Below are 24041 nucleotides of genomic sequence, written 5' to 3'. Positions count from 1 at the left end.
TTTTCCAATGCACAGTATTTTTCCCTCTTAGATTTCAATTCTGCCTATAATCAGATACCCTTAGATGATAGTAGCTCTACGTATACTGCTTTTATTACACCTATGGGGCTGTATCAATTCACTAAAGTACCTTTGGGATTAAACCTTGGTTCACAAATCATGCAAAGATTTGTCGACAACCTTTTTTCAGACATAAAATATCAGTATCTATTTCCGTATGTGGATGACCTTTTGATTTATAGTCCTGATTTTGACACTCATATTAAACATCTTCGTGAAGTACTCTCTCGTTTACGTTCTGTTAATCTTACCGTCAATCCTTCTAAAATTATTTTAGCTCCAACTTCCATTAAATTTTTGGGGCATATTCTGTCGAATAACGGCACATCTGCTGACCCGGATCGTGTTTCTGCTGTTGATCGAATTCCTCCACCTAAAAATTTGAAGCACTTGCGAATATTCTTAGGTATGGTTGGTTTTTTTAGTAAATTTATCCCTCACTATTCTCACATATCTGAGCCACTTAACTTACTTAAACGGAAAGGCATGAAATTTCACTGGGGAGAACAGCAGCAAACTGCATTTCTTTCTCTCAAATCTGCCTTAACCAAAGCCCCTGTTCTTCAAATACCTGACTTTGATATACCTTTTGAAGTTTTTACGGACGCCTCTGACGTTGCTGTTGGAGGACTCATAAATCAAAACCGAGACGGTAAACTTCTTCCTATTACTTATTTTAGTCGCTTGCTTTCACTTACTGAACGTAGGTATCCTGTTTATGAAAGGGAAGCATTAGCGTTAATCCTCACTATTCAGCATTTTTCTGAATACCTTGACCATCGACAATTTCTTGTTCAAACCGATAATCAGGCCTTATCCTGGCTATTGAACAATGCCCCTAAAATAGGCAAGACCGGTCGATGGCTGCTCCGCTTTTCTCGTTTTAAGTTTTCTGTCAAATTTGTTTCTGGTTATCAAAATTCAGTTGCTGATGCTCTTTCTCGCCTTTTTGACCAATCATCCTCTTCAACCTTAGATCAACTTCCTTCTTATGAAATCAACACTATTTCATCTCTTATTGACTTTCCATTATCTTTTGACTCCTGTCATTAGCATCAATCTATTGATTGTTATTGTAAAGACATTAAGATTTCTCTTTCTGCTGCTGATTATGATGGACCTTTTCGGATCCATAATGATTTGCTGGTTTTTAAACCAACTCCTAAATCGATCCCTAGAGTTGCAATTCCTTCCTCTTTACGTTCGATGCTGTTCCAGTATTATCATGGGTCTCCTACAGGGGGACACTTTGGGCGCGCTAAAACTTATTCTCGGTTGGCATCTCAATTCTTTTGGCCCAATATGCGTAAGGATGTCCTCAATTGGGTCAAATCTTGCACTTTATGCCAAAAACACAAACCCCAGAACACACTGTCCGTTGGTTCTCATTCCGCCACACCTTCTACTTACCCTGCTGAGAGGTATTATATTGATGTTGTTGGATCTATCACTAAATCCTCCCAAGACAATGCGTATATCGTTACTCTTCTTGATGGTTTCTCTAAATTTTTAATTTTGCGCCCGTTTCGTACACTTTCTGCTCAAACTATTATTCGGCTTTTGAATGACCAAATATTCCCTATTATTGGTGAAGTACCTAGTTTCTGATAACGCTACCCTTTTTACTTCACAATCCTTTTATAACTTTTGCTTTGCCAATGGTATTAAAAAGGTCTTTACCTCCCTCTACCACCCTCAAGCCGATCTCGTCGAACGATATAGAAATTTGAAAGTTCTATTGTCCATCTTTCATTCTGAAGATCAACGCCATTGGGATTTTGAGTTACCTGCCTTTGCGTTAGCACTTAATTCTACCATAAATAACTCCACCTCTTTTTCCCCGGCTAAATTGTTTTTGGGTAGAGATTTGCAAACTCCTTTAGATTTAACTTGGGATCTACCTTCTTTGCCATTCCCCCCCCCAATCAAGTCACTCAGGTGGAGTGGAAAAGGGCATTAACTAAATTACACCAGGCACGGGAGGTCCATCGACGGGTTCACGACCGTTGGCACCGTCCCTCAAAATTTAAACTTTTAGATAAAATACTGCTAAAGTACCACCCTCAAAGTTCCGCGAGTGATCATATATCCGCTAAACTTTGTCCTCGTTGGACAGGCCCTTTTTCAATCATTCGCTTCTCTACTCCAGTTTCTGTTTTATTACAGGATGCGAATGATCCATTGTTAAGAAGGCCCATGTTTCTCAGTTGAAAGAATACTTTCAGTAATTTCTTTCCTTTTCATTTGCTCTACCATGTGACCCTTCAACCCCACCCGGGTCAACTGGACTCTCCCATCTTGGTGAACATAAGGGAATGTTCCCCTTCTTTTGTTTTATATATATATTATGCATGTGAATGGGACAATTTTTTACCCTAGACCATATTGTGTTTGTTTATTGTATTTCTCCTGTTTTGACACCCCCCTTCCTTCCTTCAGCTTTTACTATTTGCTTATCTAAACTTTGTTTCTTGCCGAGTCTGCTTTTGTTCCAGCTCCTCTTTCTCTTCCTTCCTCGTCGACCGTCGCCATTCGTCGGATCTATCTTGATTCTTCACTCCCGGAATCTTTCGGATTCCTGGCCGCCGGGGGAATATGCAACGATCACTCACCTATTTTTGGCTGCCGTCATCTGCAACTCCACTTATCTTCATATACTCGCCGCTACTTTACTCATCTAACCGGCCTTGGACCTTCACTGCTGCCTTGACGTGCGTCCGTCCTGCTGAATTGCTCACTACACACTGAGTCTCCACTGGATTACGTCACCCGCTGCGTCACTCTCCGATGTTTCTCGATGTTTGTGTACTTCTTTCCTGAACTTTCGCCAGTGGTATAAAGGCTTACCCCACGTACTCGGTCATCAGGACGAGTTCGACTGCGCTAGCGAGAGGACATACGTGCCTATCGCTCCGCTGTCCCTCTCCTCTCACCAAGACCTTCCAGACTTCGAGAGACTACACTACCTGCCCCAACCGGTTATCGCTTTTCGGTACCTAGGGTTAGATAGGGAATCTGTGGACCAGCGACCCGCTTAACAACGGATTATCCCGCGCCCACTAGCTCGTATTAGAATGTCCCCACACCAACACACACGGAACCAGGCTCGTAATTCCCAAAAGAGCAATAAATCGCATCGGAAAGGGCAATTTGTCGACGAGCCTGGGACCATTACAGACACAATCGCCGAGCAACCAGAACGTCCAGAGGAGACCGAGAGGGAAGAGGCGCTGTTGTCACAGCGCTCTGACCAACCGGCTGGCTCCAAACCTACGGCGGAGAAAGAGACCCCCTTTCTTAAGGCTGGCACAGGTAGCCTTGTCACGCGCGGCCCCAACCGGTCACAGACGACCCTCGCTCCGGACACTGACCCCGTAGAGCTGGGAATTAACATGGCAGATAGTGTTTCACTCACGAAACACTACATCCTACACATGACAGGCATACATAGCACTGACACTAACAGTAACACCCCCTTGACAGCTAACCGGAGCTTAAGCTCGCACCTACCACTCCAACCAGTGCCGGCCTGCGCAGAACGCTATATAGCAGAGCCAGCAACCGACCTGGCAAAACCTAGGGGTGGCGCGCCGACCGGCCCGGTGGCCCAAGGGGCTAAACACAACACGGAGTGCACCTCTCCCCCAATGCAATCCACCCCCTCCTACCTAACCTAGTGGTCGTACTGCCAGACGCCGGGAAAGAGAGACCCAGTCCTGCAGACCCGAGCGAAGAGGCGGCCGTCCAGGGAAGGAATGTTGGGGAAAAGAACCGGACTCGGCGAAACGCGCCAACAAAAGTCCAACCCTCCCCCAAGCAAGCCAGCAACTCAGACTCGGACGAGGCTAAACTGGTGATGGACCTATCAAGTTCATCCCAGGAGGCCGACTCTGAAAGTTCGGAGGCAGAGGAGCAGCGCGAACAAGGGGTGACCAAACCCGCGGTCCCAGCCACCCAGCCTGGAAATCAGGGTGACGGTTATAGGGAGGCCAAAGGGAGGAAGAGGGGGAAGGGGAAAGAACCCCAGCCCCGGAGCCGCAAGGCTCAGAAGGGCGGGGCTCGAAACCCGAGAACTCAGGCCGATAGCTCCACGGACACTACAAACGACACGTCTATGCCACCACCAAACACAAACACGAGGCATACATATCAGAAATCACCTCAACCAGACACCCATAAGGGGTCTAAACCCCCACCCCTTACGGTCTACACAAACAACATCAAACAGATTGATATGGAGCTTCTCAAAGAGCTGACACATGAGCAGAGAAACTACTATTTCTCTAAGCCGAGATTTAATGCGCACGAAGCAGTCCGGCTACACATGTCTAGCTTCAAAAGCTATGAAATCGCTATACAGGTGCTGAGACGGCTTAATATCACATTTGTAAAGATATTGCCCAACGCTACAGTAAAACGATTCGTAGTGAGAACGCCCAACAACACATACGAGCCGGGAGATATCGGGCTAGCCATGCAAGCCCAGGGTATCAACGCTCTTACAGTGCACCGGATGCGAACAGGAAACAGACCAGCCAAAGGCTGTCTCTTTCTAGTTGCCGTGGCTGACACCCCAGGAGCAGACAGTCTGAGTAGAATGCGGATGCTGGCGAATATGCTGGTGACAGTCGAGCCGTACCGCCCCCCAGCCACTGGCCCCCAATGTGGAGTGTGTCAGAGGCATGGGCACTCAGGAGCGGCCTGCCGGCTAGATCCCAGATGCCGCAGATTCGCAGCCTCCCACCTGTCTCGCGACTGCCCCCACGGCAGCGACCCCGTGTACTCTCAGTGCGCAAACTACGGGGGGAAACACGCGGCTAATTATAGAGAATGTCCCAGCCGCAGGGACTACGAAGCCGCTTACCAAGGCAAAGGGCCAAAGGGTGACAAGCGTGGCGACCCTAAAGCACAAGCAGGCCCGTCAGGCACAGGCGCTTCACGCAAGCAGAAAACAGGCCTCTCAGGTAAAAAGGACCCTGCAGGTCCTCCAGGCCCTTCAGGCTCAAAGGGCCGTAAACAAGGCCACTCAGGCAAATTAGACCCTTCAGGTGGAGGCAAAACTAACTTGCAACCCCCAAGGACGGAGGGTACACACAACCCTGGGCCCTCAGCCCAAGCACCCCCCACCTCCATCCAAAGTAAAACCTCCAGGAACTACTCAAAGAAGAAGGCCCTACCCCCAATAACTACAAGGCAGGTTAAGCCCACGCACGCTGCCCCCGAGCTGCCCCAGGGCCCCCCGGGTCAGCTCCGCCCCATGCAGACAACCTGCCGACAAAAAACTAGCATCCGAGGCACCGCCCCCATTGCCCGCCCCCAACACCACAAAAACAGACTCATCTCACCACATACACACAAATCACCAAGCCAGGTACAACAGCCCGAGGGGGACACGGCAGGGAGAACATTCAAGGAAAGGATAGAGGAAATCCTGAAAACCATCTTCCCGAACTTGAACCTCACTGCAATCATAACCTCTGCAGTTATGATAGCCAACTTGCTGCCCTTACCCTGGCCGAGGGACCTGGCGAATGCAATATACGAACTCCTAACCCAAGATGGCTGAACAACTCAACGAGAATAATAATAATCATAATAATAATAATAATAATAATAATAATAATAATAACGATAAGAATAAGACGCTACGGCTTCGAGTACTAATATGGAACTGCCAGGGCGTTAGGTCCAGGAAATACGAACTCGAACCCTTCCTAGTCGTGAACACTATTCATGTAGCACTCTTAACAGAAAAGTTCCTCCCACCGGGGAAGAAGTTCAACATAAGAGGCTACAAAATACACAGAAGCGATAAGGCCAACGGAGTTGGAAGGGTAGCAGTTCTGGTAAGAAAGGACATCAAACATATGGAGGTGGACATACCAGAGCTGGTCGAACTGGATGCATGTGGAAATGCCATGTCAGTCTGAGGAACACTCATAATTATCACAGCGGCATACTCCAGACCGAAAAGCCTGAACACACAAGACATAGACGCAGTACTAAGGCTAAATCAAAACACGATCCTAGGTGGGGACCTAAATTCGAAACATGCCAGCTGGGGCTGCCTCAGACCTAACTCAGAAGGCACAATGCTGTACAACCACATGCTATCCCAGGACTATGTGGTAACAGCCCCCAGCGAACCCACATTCCTAGCGCCAAATGATCAGGTCGACGATATACTAGACATAGCCCTACTGCGACATATTCCTCAAAGGCATAGCATAATGGTAGTGAACGACCTTGGGTCGAGGCACCAACCAGTGATATTTACACTAAATGCAACCCCAGAGGAATATGAAAACAACCCCAAGCGTAGGCTCAACTATAAAGCAGTCAAGTGGGGCAAATTCGAACACAAACTAGACACACTCCTACAGGGAAGCGAGGGTATGCTATTAGACAGCACAGCCCAAATTGACGAAGCAGTCAAAACCCTAGTAGAAGCAATTGAGGCAGCTGCAGCAGCGAGCATACCAGAAAGCAAACACAAAGAATACCCACAATCCGAAATTCCAGCCCACATTAAGGAATTAATACGCAAGCGCAACAGCCACAGATGCAACTGGGCACGACACCATAGAAGCTACGACAGAATTATGAAAAATGAACTCAGTACCGAAATACAAACCAAACTACAGGAATGTAGGTCACGAGAATGCAACAATAAACTCCGTCTATTCGACACAAATACCAGGCCTGTGTGGAACCTAGCGAGACACTTCACTCGTGAAACACACAGCATCCCTACTATTAAGGGACCAAACGGCCCGGTATATGAGAACCGTGATAAAGAGGAAGTCATAGCCGACTCGATCGAAGCGGCATTCACTCCGAACGAAATACCATCTGACCCTGCCTTCACCAGGCAAACCGAGGCAAAGGTAGCTGAGTTCCTCGAAAATGCACCTAAGCCGGAGGTTAACAGGACAAATATACACGAAATTTAAAGGATTATAAGTCATCTTAACCCCAAGAAGGCACCTGGCCCAGACGAGATACAGAATATTATAATTAAGAAATTAACAAACAAAGACCTAACACTACTTACCAGCATCTTCAATGCAATGTTCAGACTCCAATACTACCCTGAACAATGGAAAAGGGCTAGGATACTCGTATTTGGAAAACCAGGCAAAGACAAGTCAGACCCAAATAATTATAGGCCTCCTAGACGCCCTCAGTAAAGTATTTGAGAAAATACTACTAAAAGGGCTAATAGGGCATATCAAGGAAAGAGGAATAATTCACAACGAGCAATTTGGCATCAGGAATGGGCATTCAGCCCCACAACTGCTCACGCGATTCATAGAAAAAGCAACCATAGGTTTCAATAAACGAAGGGACACAGGTTCGGTTTTCCTTGATATCCAGAAAGCATTTGACAAAGTCTGGCACGAAGGCCTACTAGCGAAGCTAATTGACCTCGAATTCCACCCAGGCTATATAAGGCTAATCAAATCCTATCTGGAGGGCCGAGAGTTCCAAGTAGACGTACACAACACGCTGTCAGGCACGCGAAGGATTGAGCGGGCGTAGCCCAAAGGTCACTTATTGGCCCAATCCTCTTCGTCCTATATACAAATGACATGCCCACTACGGAACTCACTACCACATACCTCTACGCTGATGACACTGCTATCACAGTCCAACACCCACTACTAGCGAGCGCTCGGAAGAGGCTCCAAGTAGCGCTAAGAACTCTTGAGCCATGGCTAACGAAATGGCGCATCAAGGTCAATGTTGGCAAGTGCCAAGCCGTGCTGTTCACTAGGAAGAACAGACGCACATGCAGACCAGTCAACATTAAACCGCTAAAGCTTTACAATCAGGATATAACATGGCATGATAAAGCCAAATAACTAGGAGTAGTCATAGACCGAAAGCTCACCATGCTATACCACATCAAAGATATCCAAAGGAAAGCTCAGATTAGACTCAGCCAGCTATACCCTATACTGAACAAAAAGTCCAGTATAAACACAAACGTAGCCATAAATATGTATAAAGCCTTAATTAGGCCAATAATCATGTATGCAGCCCCAGCATGGGGGTTCACTGCAAAGACGAACCTAGATACGCTAGAACCAATACAAAATAAATGCATACGAGCAGCGGCCAGACTATTTTTCGACACACCAATACGCCAACTAAAGGCAGCTCGATTAGGCGCCACATACAAAAACAAACACTAAGAATGTGCACAAAGTCATGAGGTAATAAGATCAACCAGTTAATAAGCGGGATCGGACTCTACGACGTCGATCTTTACAAAAAATACCCCACACCGAAACACATTCTGTTCAGCCACAGGGTTGGGGGGATGAGGGGCCGATAGCTGGCTCCTCCTCAAGCTGACACCTAGACACCACTTAAACCCACACACTGCAGACAACAAGTACCTATGTAAATATGTAAATATGCTCCCATGATTACAGCTGTCTTTAACCCAGGTACCAGGCGAGGAAAGACTGATAAGCAACACAACATGAGAAGAAGACGATGGCAACTCAGCCAGACAGCCAAGCAAGAATCAACCACCTCCGCCCCCCGAAAGAGACACGGGAGTGGAACATCAGCCCGCGCCCTATAACAAAGACAGCAGTACTAATATAATTACTATTTCGTGTCATTCTTCTATTACTTAGGTAGAGCACTGGACGTGAGCGCAGGCAAGCAAGCCGGCACTCCAAGGAGCACCTGTATATATATATATATATATATATATATATATATATATATTGTTCTAATAACCCTAGCATAGTTGCAGATCTGCAGTGACAAGTGTGTTCCAACAACACCGCACAGAGGGACATCGCCAGGCGGAAGAAGAAGACAGCCCCTTGAACCAAGTAAGGCTTGGCTCTTAATCCCCCTCTCCAAACGGAGACTTGGCACCAGGGACCACTGGCTGCTGGGCAAAGGGACGATCCTGTGGCCCAGAGCCCAGATGCTAGTGGACCCGAGCCGTCCCGGCAGTGACAAGATGGACTGATCCCCATAATAACAAACAATGGCAAGGAAATGGTTATGATTGCATGACACATCTTCCTAACTAACACAACCTCTGGACTTTCCAGCCCACATCCTTGCATGTGCTATCAAAAGTTATCAGGTTTTACACGTAGACTCTTTCTCTTTCTCTTTTCTGCCTATGTGGTTTTTCGCTGACCCTTCAATACCATACTTCAACACCACCTTACCGAACACAAACTCCTGGCGTGGTAGCGAGTCTAACTCGGAAACCGGCAGATACTCCTTGTATCACTTCCCCCCTCTTCCCTGCTATCTCTTTCTACTTAGAAATTAATAGCATGTCGGAGGCCATGTAGATTGAGTCAATGGTCACGGCGGGGGAGCGGGCTACGGGGGCCCCCAGTAAAAAAAAAAAAAAAAAAAAAAAAAACGGTCGTCAGTCCAGCGCTGACCCGAGTGTGGCTGGAGGGTCGTCTGAGGACTTCCCAGTATTTGCTGGGAAGCTCCACTTCTTTTATTTTGCTGTATTGGGCGAGCAACAGAGTATTTATTCTTCTCCTATGGTTTTTGGAGTTATCTTCATTGCTATGACCGGTTTTCTTTTACGCTTGATATGAGTGATATTTTTCCTTAACAAATGAACATCAAGTAATATGCAATCTCAAGAGTTAGTGAGTGACTGAACTTGTGGCCTGGACGGTACAACTTATCACATAAACTGTTCCTGCACTTGGCAACTGTTTATACTCAAGCGACTCCCACTATTGTGATTCCCGTCCTTGGCCCTTCCCATGCCTTTCTTCTCCCTTTGTTCACCTTTTTTGGAAATTTTTGTCAATATTCTCCAAGGCTTATGGGTTATCATGTTCATTTGATTAGTTAAACATTATAATTTGTAAATGGTCTAGGGATTCTATTCTGATGTACATCATTCACGATGAATGTATTCTTTTATGTGCCAGATTACAAAAATTTGAGTTGTATTTTGAGACTGATTTCCTTGTAGAAATAATACACTGTTTGGATTAACCTTTATCATTCTTCTTCTTATTACGTCCACCGACCTCAAATTGGTCCCAGCCCTTTTCTCCTTGAACGTCTTGTCAAAGAATTTTAATCAAGTATTCCATTGTTGCTTTGTTCTCTACAAATTAATAAGTCTGTTTCTTTTTTACATACCAAATATGTAATAATAACAAAATTATATGTATATTACACACAACATGTTACAAAAGGAAATACCTTACTTAATGATCAGGCCTTGCCGCAGTTTATTTCCTTGAAGCTGTATTTTTCAACAGAACCTACTTTTGAAAGAAGACGCGAGTTACTTTCTTGAAGTACATATTTATAAAATTCTACACATGATACATCTTTGAAATTGAACTTCACAAGTAACATTCCTTTCACTGATTCTACCAACAAACAGTTCCTTTCCTTTGTTCATTAGGCATTTATGAATGAAAACACACGTTCAGTGAAGGCATTGCTGCCTGGTATGGCAAAGAAAAACTGGCAAATGTTCAAAAGTTCAGAAAATACCTCAATGTTCTGGCACTTATTAAAAAAACATACCAATGTTGGTCTAGTGTAGTATCTTTATCCAAAATTGAAGTTTTAGAATAAGCCCTTACGTTGCAGAACTGGCCGAATAATTTTGAATCATCTATTCCTACACCTCTTGACTGTAAGTACTGAATACATGGTACAATATCGTCAATGCTGAGGTCTTTAATGTTTTGAAGTTTCAGCCATTTGAAAAACTTGAATTCCTCTATAGGATGCATCCATTTATCCAGGTTTCATAGAAACAAGATACATTCTCCATAAACACTTTGCATTCCTTAACTAAACCATCTTCTGAAAATGTATTTAACAACTGTCTAACTTTAAGGGGAATGAATTGACCTTCAAGTCTGCCTTTTAATGAAGATTGGACAGATTCTAATAGTTCAAGCACTTCTACAACTGAATTATGTTCTTTCTCAAGTGACAAAATTTTATAGTGAAAAATGTGCATGGTTGAGGAAAGAAGCAAAAGATAGACCTCTCAAAAGTCATTTTCAAGGAAGTTTCTAATTGATGAAGGCACTGACTTCCTACCCTGAGAAAGAAAGTAGGATTTCAGAGCTGGGAACAATTGCAGGATTCTTTCAACTGCTGGATACAATGTTAACCACCTAGTCATAGAATGATTCAAAAGCTGCAAATAATTTACATCAACAAATTCACAAAAGTGTTTCAGTTGCAGAGTGTGCACCGCATATACATGAAAGAAGTTGAAAATTTTCATCACCACAGACTCAATATCAACAGGAAGAGCATCAGTTCCTTGTTGCAAACAGTTATGTAGAATGTGAGCAGGACATCCAACACCTACTATGTTTTCATTCAAGTCTTTTTTGAGAGCAGAGAATACATTCTTCCCTTCCCTGCATGCATGCCTCCAAAATTGACATTGGCATTGTCTCCAGAAAATTCAATGTATCTAGAAGTAATTTTAGCTTTTGAGAGTATCTGAAATATAGGAGGAAATAAATTCAGAACTTTCATATGGACATGCTTGTAAATCAAGAACTTTTATATGAATGCCATTATTTTTGTAATCAAAGAATTGGATGACAATTGGAAACAACCTTAGTGCACCATGATTGCTTGCATCTGTTCCTAGGCCAAGAAATGGAACTTTATTGTTAAGAGTTTCAATTATAAAATCTGTCAATCCATTCCCCTATTTATTATGGCTTCTGTTTAGTTCTTGCACAGGTCAGTTTCTGTGCTACTTCAGAACCTAAGAACATACTCTTATTCAATTTAGTTGTGCAGTCCATTGATTTGTACGACTGGTGATGGAAAACTGTATGAAATGACATTGTAGCTTCTGCGGCTTGAACGTTTTTATCATCTGTTGAATATTTGGGAGCGACAAATGATAACACTGAACATGATATTGACCTAGTTCTCACCGTCTTTTTGTGTTTTTCACTGTTAATGCGTCTTTTCAAGTCACCAACACCTTTGCATCCGACATTAACATTACTATCACACACTGCACATTTCGCTTCACTTTCACTGGGTCCGTGAGTAAAGCAAGGATACTTATGTTTTAGTTTATCTGAAATATTACACTGTCTTTTTTTTAGATTCACTCCTTTCAGGTTGCAAAGATGACATACCGGTACATAATAGGATATAATGAGATTAATATTTCACTCCACTTGCTGCATACTCGCACTATAATTTACAGCGACAACCAGATAACCAAACACGATAGCTGCAAATCAAATGGCACATGTAAACTGTCTCTCTCGACACTTCCGGTTTCTCGCAACATAAACATGGAAATGAAACGCGTTGATTGGTTGATCGATGCCTGGACTTCGAGTTCAATATATCGAATATTATTATTACTTATTTCCACCCTCGGAAGTAGCGCCCTTAGCACATGGAGTCGATGTATGATACAATAACATGCTGTCTTCTGCCTAAAACCTAAGCCAGCAATCTTGTAATGAAAAATGCCGGACAATGTCGATAAATTAGAAATGCCGGCCGGACATAACCAAAAGGATTGAAAAGTTTGCTGGACGGTTCGTAACCCTACATGGGACTGACATGGCATTTCACCAGTCCTGCAGCACCACATTATGGTGGAATCTGGGAAGCAGCTGTCAAGGGTCTGATATCACATCAAAAGAGTGATGGTTTCTTATCGCTTCACCAACAAAGAATGAACCACTCTTACAACACATGCATCCTCTCACCAAATATTTTATAGACATGTTTTAATTGTGTTCATCATCGTTTGTGAACTTACAACAAGTTTCCTCACTGTTATAACACATGATTCCCTATGTAACACTTTGACTAGAGTAGTGAGGATTCTGATTTTTATCCTTTAGGCATGAGATCACAGCTGATGATACCAATGCAAAGGGCGAATCCTGTCCCATTAAATTAGTATGACAAGATGTAAATCTTAATTTTAAGAAACCAACATTTATTGAATAGGTGTATCTCAATAAAGTTTTGTAACAACCCACGGAGTGAAGTTAAAGTCCACTGTTTGTATTGGAGTTGAACCCTGTACACAAATGTTAGATTAATGTCGTGTAGGAAACTATCAACTCACATTAAGACTATAAATCCAATCATAGATCAGAAAGGCAATCTTCTTGTCAGCAGAAGACTGCACAATATTCCAATACTAGTGGAGTGTAAACATTGGAAATTCTGTATCCATATCATCCCACAAGTATAATTATGATGGCGGTACACTTTTGACTACTTCATCCTGGCACTCAACTCTCTGAGAGACAAGTTTAGGATCTCATCAGCAACAGGGAAGGAAAGAAGCCACACTCCTGCACGTCTCAAGTGTTCTAAGTCAAATGCAGATACTGCAGAACAATTGATGTTAAATACACATGGGGTGCATGTAATCCCAACATACCCATTCATTAAAACTAGCACAGACTATGCTAGCCCAATACTCATAAAAAATGGTGTGAGATTGAAAAAGACAAGACTGCCTAGCTACCAAGGTTGTCTACATAGATATGATACCTGATCTCACCACATTTCTCTCCGTACTTTACAGCGATAACTACATGAACTTCTACGGAGCAGCTAAGGAAATCAAGGCCTTTCTGCAAAACAACCCTCAGAAAACCACTCTTCACACAACTACAGGCATGGGACTGACATGGCATTTTTCATCCCTCCTGCAGCACCCCACATTGGTGGAATCTGAGAAGCAGCTGTCAAGAGTCTGATATATCACCTCAGACAAGTGATGGATTCTTATTGCTTCACCAACAAAGAATGGACAGAATGGATCACTCTTATGACACATACCCACATTCTCTCACCAAAGCTGAATGATGACCCTTCTGACACTTCTTACCTAACAACAACCCACTTCATTATAGGAGAGCCAATTACTACACTCTCTGATCATGATTATACTTCCTCTCCCATCAAAACCTTGCCCACATGGCTATATATTCAGCAGGCAACCCAGAACTCCTGGAGAGGAGATGGTCAAATGCATTTCTCAATAAATGGACAATGAAATACCCCATAGCAACATAGTCATCCTGAAAGAAGACGACACACATGCTATGAAGTGGACGATGTCAGTGATCAAATATGTACCCTGGTAGTGACAAATTAATTCATGTAACAAATGATCACGTGAGTAACGGTGAACTTACAAGGCCTATTCACAAACACTATCACTTACGAAGTATGAAAAAGAAAGGCAAGATAACTCTTGAATGGCTTATTTATTTATTTCATGCTTAAGTAACATTATAAGTCACAATGGACTAGTAACACCACAGACCACATTAGGAAGAATAAGAATGTTTTTCATTTGCCACAATATGGTTACAGTGTGAGTAGTATGTAAGTGAATCCTCACAGTAAGCAACTTGTATCTACAAATAATTGTATTATCTAGAAGACAATCTATATATACAAAATAAGTTATGTTTGTACATTGCTCAGAATTTGAATACAATGGCATTTCTGTATCGGTTATGTCCACAGTAACAAAGAAATGCACTTTTTACTTTTCCGTAATTTCTATCTGTCTGTTTGTGCATACACGCACCACGAGAAAACCTCTGAGAGAAATTAATGAAAATCGGTATGTAAAGTCGGGGGATGAGTCACTACAATCTACGCTATAAATTATTTTATTCATGCTGAGTGAACTGGTAGTATAGGGGAAGGCCTAAAATGTAATAATAAAATATTTGTATTATTAGTGGTCCTATCAATAAATGCTACATAACTTAAGTTATATAGAATTAAATTTCCGATCATTTATGCCAAGCCACGAGAAAATGGGTTAAAAGAAATTAATGCAAAATTGGTATATAGAGTCGGGGAATAAGAAATTACAGTCTAAGCTATAAACAATTTTATTCCACCACGATGAAATTGTAGTTTAGGGGAAGGCGCCTAAAATTTAATTTTTAAATACCAATGTTATTGGTCCTATAAAAAAGTACCACAGGACAATAGTTACAGAGAACACAACTTCCAATCATTTATGTTTTATTCAGTTTTACCGTACCGACTATGATAAGAGTGGTATTTCAGAGTTGGAAGGAAACTAAATCTGACGGCCTACAATATTGAGAGCGCATAACATTGATCATGAATAACAATACATTGACCATTGTTTGTTTTGCGTACTAACTATAACAGCCTGACTGAATATTGCCGCAAAATATCTGGGGAGTTAGAAAACTTTCTTATTTAGCATGCCATTCCTCTGGTTCATACATTTTCTGATACTGCTGGTTCGTAACATACTGGTTCATCATAGAATTCAAGCTATGCGATCCCTACTCTGATGCGCTGTTTTGAATGAGCAGTGTGCACATGTAAGGCAGAGGCTCACTTAGTAGTAGCTAGAATTAGAATTCAGGCCTGTTCCAAATTATAGCACCACAATTCACTAAATAACTCAAAATTTAACTCTGAAAAGAGCCATTTCTTAAGAAAAACTTCTTCCTCTTCACTTTTGTTGAATTCTATATTCATTTTATTCCAAATCAGCAATGAAGAGGGGGTTTCTCCTCTGATTTGGAGAAAAATTTGCTTCCAAGTCAATATAGATTTTCTGCCGCCAGTGTAATGAATTGAGATTTTCTGACTCATCGGGCACTCCTAGGAAACAAGTTAGTAAAAGACCATAGTTTTTTGCCCTGAGACTCTCCACCATTCGACACCCTCGCCGAATAAATACAAAGAGTGTTCACGGACCACACCTCTCTGCGGTTTGGTGATTTAGATCCAGAACTTTGGACTGTTAGATTGGCAGTGTAGTACTGTTCGTTAAAAGTGAGAAAATGTGTAGTATCTCATTTGATCGAGTGTTTCATATGAAAGCATTGCTTTTAATTGCGCCATTACTACTGACGTCATTGTAATGGCCTATGTTCATTTCAGTTGGGGAAACCATGAAGACAGTTTTTCTGGGGAAGTAAAAAGGCAGGTGGAGAGTGCCTGCCATTATAATGAAAACTCCCCAACCTGATTGTGACTGATGGTAGGCAAGCGAGCCTACCATTACAATGAATATTCCCTAACCCAGTCTTCATATGAGAAAAGATGTTTGGTAACTTTCCAGTCGCGTTTCTAAGGTAACGTTACGAGCTATGCAATTTAATACAATCTTGCTCACAACGTGTACACTACCTCATCTAGAATTCTGTATACAATGTAGAATTCCGTAGCAAAGCATCGGAAAATCAGCTAGTAATTAATATAATCAATAAGATTACAAAGGTGTTTCATTTGGAAGCAACTAGTATAATATCCTGTAACAGTAACAAAAGAAAGTATCTTATAGCTACTTTGTGATAGAAAACATTTACAAAGTAACAGTATTAGTGAGAATGATACCAGCTCCCACATGGTATAGAGTGGAGGTCTTTGGAGCAATCCTAACTGCTGCGCCATTCATAACACAAGATCGTGGAACAACTTGACGGAAAAGGGAAAATTAGGTAAGTAAACGGTCAATCTCATAAAAAAGTATGTTTACCATAGGATTATCAATCGTGTGCACTGAAATGCTGGGTCAAACACTGATATCTGTTGAGCCATTTTCAAACTATTTTCATTATCAGATGATGGCTTATCAAATTATGTACATTACCTCAGGAGAGTTTTCCTGCGTTGACCCTGGATCTGTTAACTCTGATTTAACTTCTTCTTTCAGAGCTATTACTTCTGGCAGATGTTCAATATTCTCCTGTGGAAAATAAGATATATTATAGGTATGCTCACAACACACATCTACAAATATAGCCACCAAAAAAGAGCTTGTTAATACATTAATTGCCAGTATTACAGTTACTTTCCAAATTTCACTAATGTTTAAGGAAGATTTCTAACAGCAGAGGATTGTAATAACAAAAGGCTGTACTGAGAATGGTGTTACTATTCTTGCTCACTCCTTATGTCAGAAAAAGGATGAGACTGAGAACAAAATATAAAATGAGAAACATTTTCTAGCCATTTCAGAAGATATCCTACCAGGGATGGAATTGGGGCCATCTTGCACAAAATTTGGAAGGAAGTAGCCATAGACATAAACACTAAATTGTATGAACTCTTTTGATATCCACAATCATATCAATCAAATCTTAAAGGTTGTTTGAACCACTTACAAGTATTACAACTGCTCTAAATCAGTTTTGTTCTCAGCATAGAGTTTGTCTACAGAGTAAAATACCTCGAAATATTGGAATCACATTCTCTACTCTGGTTTTGCCGAGCTCACAGGGGCTACATCAAGCATTAAGACAGTTCTGTTTTGAACAGCATATTTCATTGCTGCCAAGTATAAAATAAAAAATAAACATGACAGAAGTAGACTTATCACAGTCATATACCAGCAAAAGATGTGATGTAGCCCAAAGTCAAAGCAAATACAAATGAAATATTTTACTACTAAAATGATGTTATATAGTGTTCTGTGAAGGACTATGGGGATGAGAACACTGTCAGTGGGGTCAGCAGCATTGTAGTGTACATCTGCAGTTTCAGAAGCTCTTTCATGATATACTACAAGATATTTAAATTTCTCACTTGGATTCATAAAACCTTGTCAGAACTAAGGGGGGGGCGGGGGGGGGGGGGGGGCAGGGAGGGACTGTGAACAAAAGCTTAAGTTTTAATATAAGTGAACTTACTAATAAAAGTGAATTAAATATGAAGTTCTAGAATATACCAACTTACGCCATTCAATACAGAAGGAAAAGAAGAGTAGCAGAACTAAGGAATGGATGAAAAGAATGCACAAAATGGAAAGGGGAATATATAGACAAAGAGGAAAGAAAAGTTTTTTAATGTGCCTTAAGTCCCCAAAGTGTCAGAGCCCTCTAAGAAGGAGCATATAAACTTTTTTCACTGCACTATTTTTAAACAGAGCAATTACAGAAAAATTTAACTCTTTTTTTGTATTTTCCAAATGAATTAAAACTTAAATTTAAAAGATTATTGACTTTCAACATCATTGCACCATTTATAACTCAACTTTGGCAAACTAGCAGTGACATTTGACCTTGAAACACACATTACTGTGATACATCTTGAAACATGGAACTGGACACTTTGCAGGCTGTCTTGGGCAATTCCTGCAAAAAAAATATTGTCTGTTTTCTCTTGTACAGTCCCTTTCCTTTCTCTGAACAGTTAGCTGGTAATATGGAAAGAACAACACAATTAGGTTCGACACTCTTGTCCTGCTGCTTTCCAAGAGAGTGCCTCTCCATCAGGCGCGCTTGAGGTATGTAATCAGAAGGTCTTCCTCGTTTCGCCAGCGGACTGCGCTGATACTCTTGTAGAAGTCCAATCATGACAGATTTTCTGAAGTCGCGAGCACTAATTGCCCTTTTTTTGAAGCTTATTGAACAATATTCTTCCACTTATTAATGCAGTTTCAACGAGAAAATACCACAAGAACTGATACGACTTGCGTTTCTTGTGTACAAATGCATAGTTTTCAGGAGATCAAATTTATCAACACCATTCACTTCATGGTTGTAATTTACAACTAACTTGGGTTTTTCAACAGTTACATAGCCACTTTCACCATTTTTTGACCTCTTCTGAATCTTCTCAATCTCAGATGTGTGTACGGTCGATAACATGTTTACCCGGCCAGTATATTGCCGTGCGCACGCTAGCATTTCTTTGGATGGAAGAAGCCAGAACTTAGATTTTTGCCCTTTCTTCATTTTTGGGGTTTTCATCTCTTGAGGTAGTCCTTTGCGGTTAGATCTCACTGTCCTGCAGTACCTATGTTCTTCTCAGAAAGCTGGGTGAAAACCGCTGGGATTCAAAAAAAATTGTCCACACACACAAATCTGCCAGTATAATCAAAACACTCTGTCAGGCTTCTTACCACTTTCTCTCCCAAAGTTCCCTCACGCACTGACTCTTCACTGTCCTTTCCTACATAAGTCTGAATCTTGCAAAGGTAACTACTTCTACTGTCGCATAGTGACCACAAATTTACACCCCATTTTGTTGATGGCTTGAAGGAAGGTATTGCTTACACCACAGCCTTCCCGTACATTTTAGCGTACTCATCAACTGATAAGCATTTTCCAGGTGAAGCATCCTCCCGGTACAAATTTTCTACAATAAAAATGACAGGTCTTACCTGAATAATGGATCATAACCTGGTGACCCCTTAGCAATGTGGTTTTCATTGTTACTGAAATGCATGAAGCTTTGAAGAAGGCAGTACTTGTCTCGAGACATCACTTGGCATAGCAGTAAGCCATTATTATTCAGAAAAGTAAGTCTGTAATGCTGATTTATGGCACAATCCCATCCCAATATCAATAGCCAACATTGCCTGAATATCTGCTATTTTGCATTCAGTCCATCGATCACACCTCGAATGAGGAGGAAAATAAAATATTTCATCTAAACAATGCTCAGCATGTTTATATATTTCCATTACTGTGTGCTCAAACACTGAGCGTGACATAAACTGAAGAACTGCTTTGCATGGGTCATCAAAATTCGAAACTTCGCTTTTCACAGTTATATCAAAATTAGCACCATCACATTATTTCATATTTGTAATTCTTACATCACCACTAATATCCCACCAGACTGATACAAAATGAAGATCTTCCTCCTTGGCACTTTCTTTCCAACAATCACTTTGCACATCATCACTTGTTTCATTGCCAAAATTTACTGAACAGTCGGAATAATAATCAGCCACTAAAAGATTGAAGACTTCTTCACTGTCATTACTAATGTAGTTCTACCCGCTCACAGCTGCTGAGTGAAGTCTGCTATTGGCCGGACAGCTGAGAGGAATGTTGACGGGTGGGCACGTGAATGATAACAAATAAACATAGGTCCAGTATTGGCGGCAATGTTTTCAAACAATGCTTAGTACATAGTCAATACACGACTATAGATGTTTGTATTCTTAAATGCACCTTTATTAAAGAAGCAAGCAGAAACTATAGCCGGAAAGTACAAAGTCGACAAGAGTCAATTACCACAGCGAATTCTATTGTGAAGTAAGTCGACAAAAGTCGACTTCCGCAGCGAAAGAGTTAAAGAGAATTTTCTCAGAATCATTCATTCTAGAGCCCTTACATATGGTTCTCTATATAACATAGAGTCTGAACAGTATTTGAGGAATAAAATGAGTTAATCACTATTATGCCTTTCTAAGTGAATTCAATGTCTAAGCAAAGTACTTATTTTGAGGGAACGTACAATCAGATTTTGAGCTATTTTATCTTTCGTATCCCATAAGCAAATCCGTTGTTTCCTTAACACACATATCTTCCAGCACATTGTGGATGTGAGGGTAAAACAGAGTAATCACACCTGTGTTCATATTTTGTTTAGCAGATTGGTGTATCCAGTCTCGAAAACAGTGACAATAGACTTGTGATTTAACTTCTTCTACACTAATTACAATAGGAGTAATAATTTTTAACATGTGGTTCTAATAGTGGTTCACTAATGTTAGAGGATATTAAATTTTTTTAAAGTACAATGGGCCAACCATCCTCTATTATAATCAGAGGGGAAAAATAGAAGATGTGTAACCCCTAAACCAAAGTAATTACGATACTGACAACAAAAAGTACAGAATAATCCAACCCCAACCGTAACACACTCGCTAACGGTTTCCGATATTGGCATACATTTCCTTAACATAATTTTCATATATGTACAAGTTTGACACAGTAGTGTTATAAGATATTAAACCTAGAGTTCTTGATCAAGAGTGAGCTCATATGCCAGGTTCAAGTCTGACACAGAACATAACATAAGAAATATCAAAGGTAGAGATCTTGAACAGCAGTGCACTCGCATCTAGGATATGTTCAGACACCATTCTCTTCTGCAGTGCCTGTAACTCAGAACTGAGAAAGTACACATTTATTCTGAGGATAGCACTCATTAATTGCAGAAGTTTAGCTTTGGGCATTTATCTCATCTGTAAATTAGCAGTGCACAATGTTTGCAATAGATTATTACGTCAAGTCACAGTCATTCATTGAACATCAATCTTCCAACGTTCAAGGTTTGCAAAGACACTAAGGTGCCAGAATGACGTGCAGGAAGAATTTACTTTCATGCCAGTAAAACTACAGACATGTTCTGGAATAATTCAGCTTCTTCGAATACATCTAGGCCGAACCCGAATCACACTCGCCGACATGAAATTAGCATTAGTTTACCCTCTGAGCTATCAGATGAAGAGCCACTGAACTGAAAGCCACACACTCAGAAGATTGCAATGGACTGTGATTAGAGTAGCAACAGACAGAGCAAGGAAAGAAGAGGAAAATATCTTTCATCTTCTTCAAAATTTTCCACTGCATGTCTGCCTTCATCAGGGTGTTTTCCTTTAGACGAGTTATACTCACAGTAAGCTTCCAAGGCAGAATTTTACTACGTGCTCACCCAACATTAGTGTCATTGTAAAGAAGTTCAAATGTTTTCCATGAGCGCCAGGGACCTACTGGCCATGACCTAATTCGATCTAGCACCCAACATTTGCCATCACTTCAGCAACAACTGGTACTGCAATAGGCTGAAATGATCAGAAATTACGTCAATCCCACAATGATTCCATTACTGAACCAAACCATCCAGAATAAATACATAACCACACACCCTCCAGAAATCCATTTCAGTAGCCAACAGAGGTAATCAATTAACAACAGTCAGTCAGTCAATGGGTACTTAACACATGAAATGCCTTAAAGCCTCAATCTTAAGACACTGCTAATCACAACTTTGTCACTAGCTGGACCTAAACAAGGCCCCTTGTCCGGCCCCGCAGTGTAGGGGGCAACAGGACCGTCTGTCATCTGGCGGCCCCGGGTTTGATTCCCGGCCGGGTCAGGGATTTTTAATTGTAAATGATCAATATCCCTGGCCTGGGGACTGGGTGTTTGTGTCATCCTCAATGTTCCCTTCCTCATATTCAACACTTTACACTTCCACCATTTCCAAATACACGCAGGTTCACAACATACAGTGCAAAGTAGGGGCAAAAGATCTTCTTAGGTCGACGCCCCAAATAAATAGCATTTTAAAAGAAATAACACCAGGGCTCCTTTAATATCAAGCCCTCAATATTGATTCAACTTTATGCCACTATCAACCTTAGAAAGCACTACCGTCTCCCTAGTACATGCTAGAGGCCAACTGTCCACTCGGCGGCCCTTTTTCCTTGTCCCATGAATAATGTTCTTGTCACTAGTTTAACCCATAGATGTACATCAATACTATGGATTGTAGTTCCTAAGGGTTGGCAGCTTTGTGTAGCACATTGTGGCATATTCCCAGACAAAGGAACAAAACACATTCGTACTACACCTAGATGCCCATGCAGGAAATGGTGACTGGCTAGTGTTAGCATTGGGTAAGCACATAGTAAATTTTGACCCTGCCAAACTTATTCAGCTACTATGAGTTAAGTTCTGATCTTTATAAAGTTATCTGGAATGAGACTTACAAGTGATGCATCTGTTGTTTCTTCAAGCCAGGCTGGTTCCTTTTTGACCTTAACTTCCAGGTCCATTTCACACTGCAACTGAAGTAGTTAGAAGGTACTGGGGTTGTTGATTATTTCCAATGACATTACACTGAAACATAGGCCAGAAAGACATATTACCTCATTGCTGTCATTGCTACTTAGGTTATTTGTCAACAAACTAAGGAACAAACTTGTAATTTTACATGACCATCAATATTATGATCATACCGAAAAGACCCAAAATTTTAATAATTAATTAATGTTATTTGCTCTACGTCCCTCTAACTACTTTTTAAGGTCTTCAGATACGCCGAGGGGCCGGAATTTAGTCCCGCAGGAGTTCTTTTACGTGCCAGTAAATCTACCGACACAGGGCTGTCAGATTTGAGCACCTTCAAATACCACCGGACTGAACCAGGATCGAACCTGCCAAGTTAGGATTAGAAGGCCAGCACCTTAACCGCCTGAGCCACTCAACCTGGCACCCGAAATTTTACATGACTGTTGATAACATTATCATACCTATAGGACCTCAAATTTTCTATGACTGATACTATGATCGTAGCGAACGACCTCCAGTTTTATATGACATCTAACACAGTGATCACTTCCATAGGATATCTAATTTAACATGTTTGTCAAGATCATAGTCAAAGGACCCCTAGTTTTACATCACACCTTATACCGTACTCGTAGCTATATAACATACACTTTTGGAACTGAAAACACAGCAAGGTTACTTTTCTTGTGAGAACCCAATTTACATTAATTGTGATCGAAATGCACAAAATTTCTTGAAAATTCAGAGTCTATTCCATTTGCATATCACTCTGATCACCGGGTCCGTATCTTGGAATTGTCCTACCATGTTTATCCTCTGCACTCGCTTTAAAACTAACTGAACAAGTTTACAGTACCTTGAGATTTGGGAACAAGGCCAGAATTCGCCGGCACAGCTATGACAACATACTTACGGGACCTCCTGGGTAGGAGGGGTTTCGGGTGGGGAGAATTTAAAAGATACTGAAGAACTTTCACCTTGTATTTCCTATCCCTTCACTTTCTTTCAGCTCCCGACTGTACTTCACTGGCATCCATTTAACCTATTTTATACTTAGTTACTCCACTTATATATTCGCACACTAATTTAAGTTTACTTACCTGTTATAAATTCCTAGCGGCAGGCCGTCTTGAACCAGCGATCTTCAACCCCGTAGTCCATCAGCTTATCCACTCAGCTAAGACGTTACTTGATAATTTGAGGTGCAAACGATGTATATATAGATATATATAGTACATTACCAATAATAGAGATGGCATTGCAAATGCAAAGTAATTTATATTTACCCCAAAAGATGACTCAGTCGTCTCTCTCTCTTAACTGTTGCCAACTTAACTTTTACGAGGAACAAAAATACGTCAAACTCAAATCACGAGTGTC

At 41.5% G+C, this 24041-nt stretch overlaps 1 protein-coding gene across 1 annotated transcript in view; it reads right to left on the bottom strand.

Moving 5' to 3' along the window:
- The window catches only part of LOC137503061 (zinc finger protein OZF-like), a 76773-nt gene extending 54061 nt beyond the window's left edge, over positions 1-22712 (bottom strand). The window contains exons 1-2 of the mRNA XM_068230489.1: positions 22580-22712; positions 16718-16813 (exon numbers count right to left, since the gene is read on the bottom strand). Of these exons, the coding sequence (XP_068086590.1) occupies positions 16718-16813; positions 22580-22645 (162 nt within the window). The 5' untranslated portion in view covers positions 22646-22712. The remainder of the gene's footprint in view (positions 1-16717; positions 16814-22579) is intronic.
- Positions 22713-24041: the final 1329 nt, after the last annotated feature.

Source organism: Anabrus simplex, chromosome X, assembly GCF_040414725.1.
Source record: "Anabrus simplex isolate iqAnaSimp1 chromosome X, ASM4041472v1, whole genome shotgun sequence".
Lineage (NCBI taxonomy): Eukaryota > Metazoa > Arthropoda > Insecta > Orthoptera > Tettigoniidae > Anabrus > Anabrus simplex.
The sequence above is the reverse complement of the archived record's forward strand: the minus strand, read 5'-3'. Positions and strand labels throughout refer to the sequence as shown.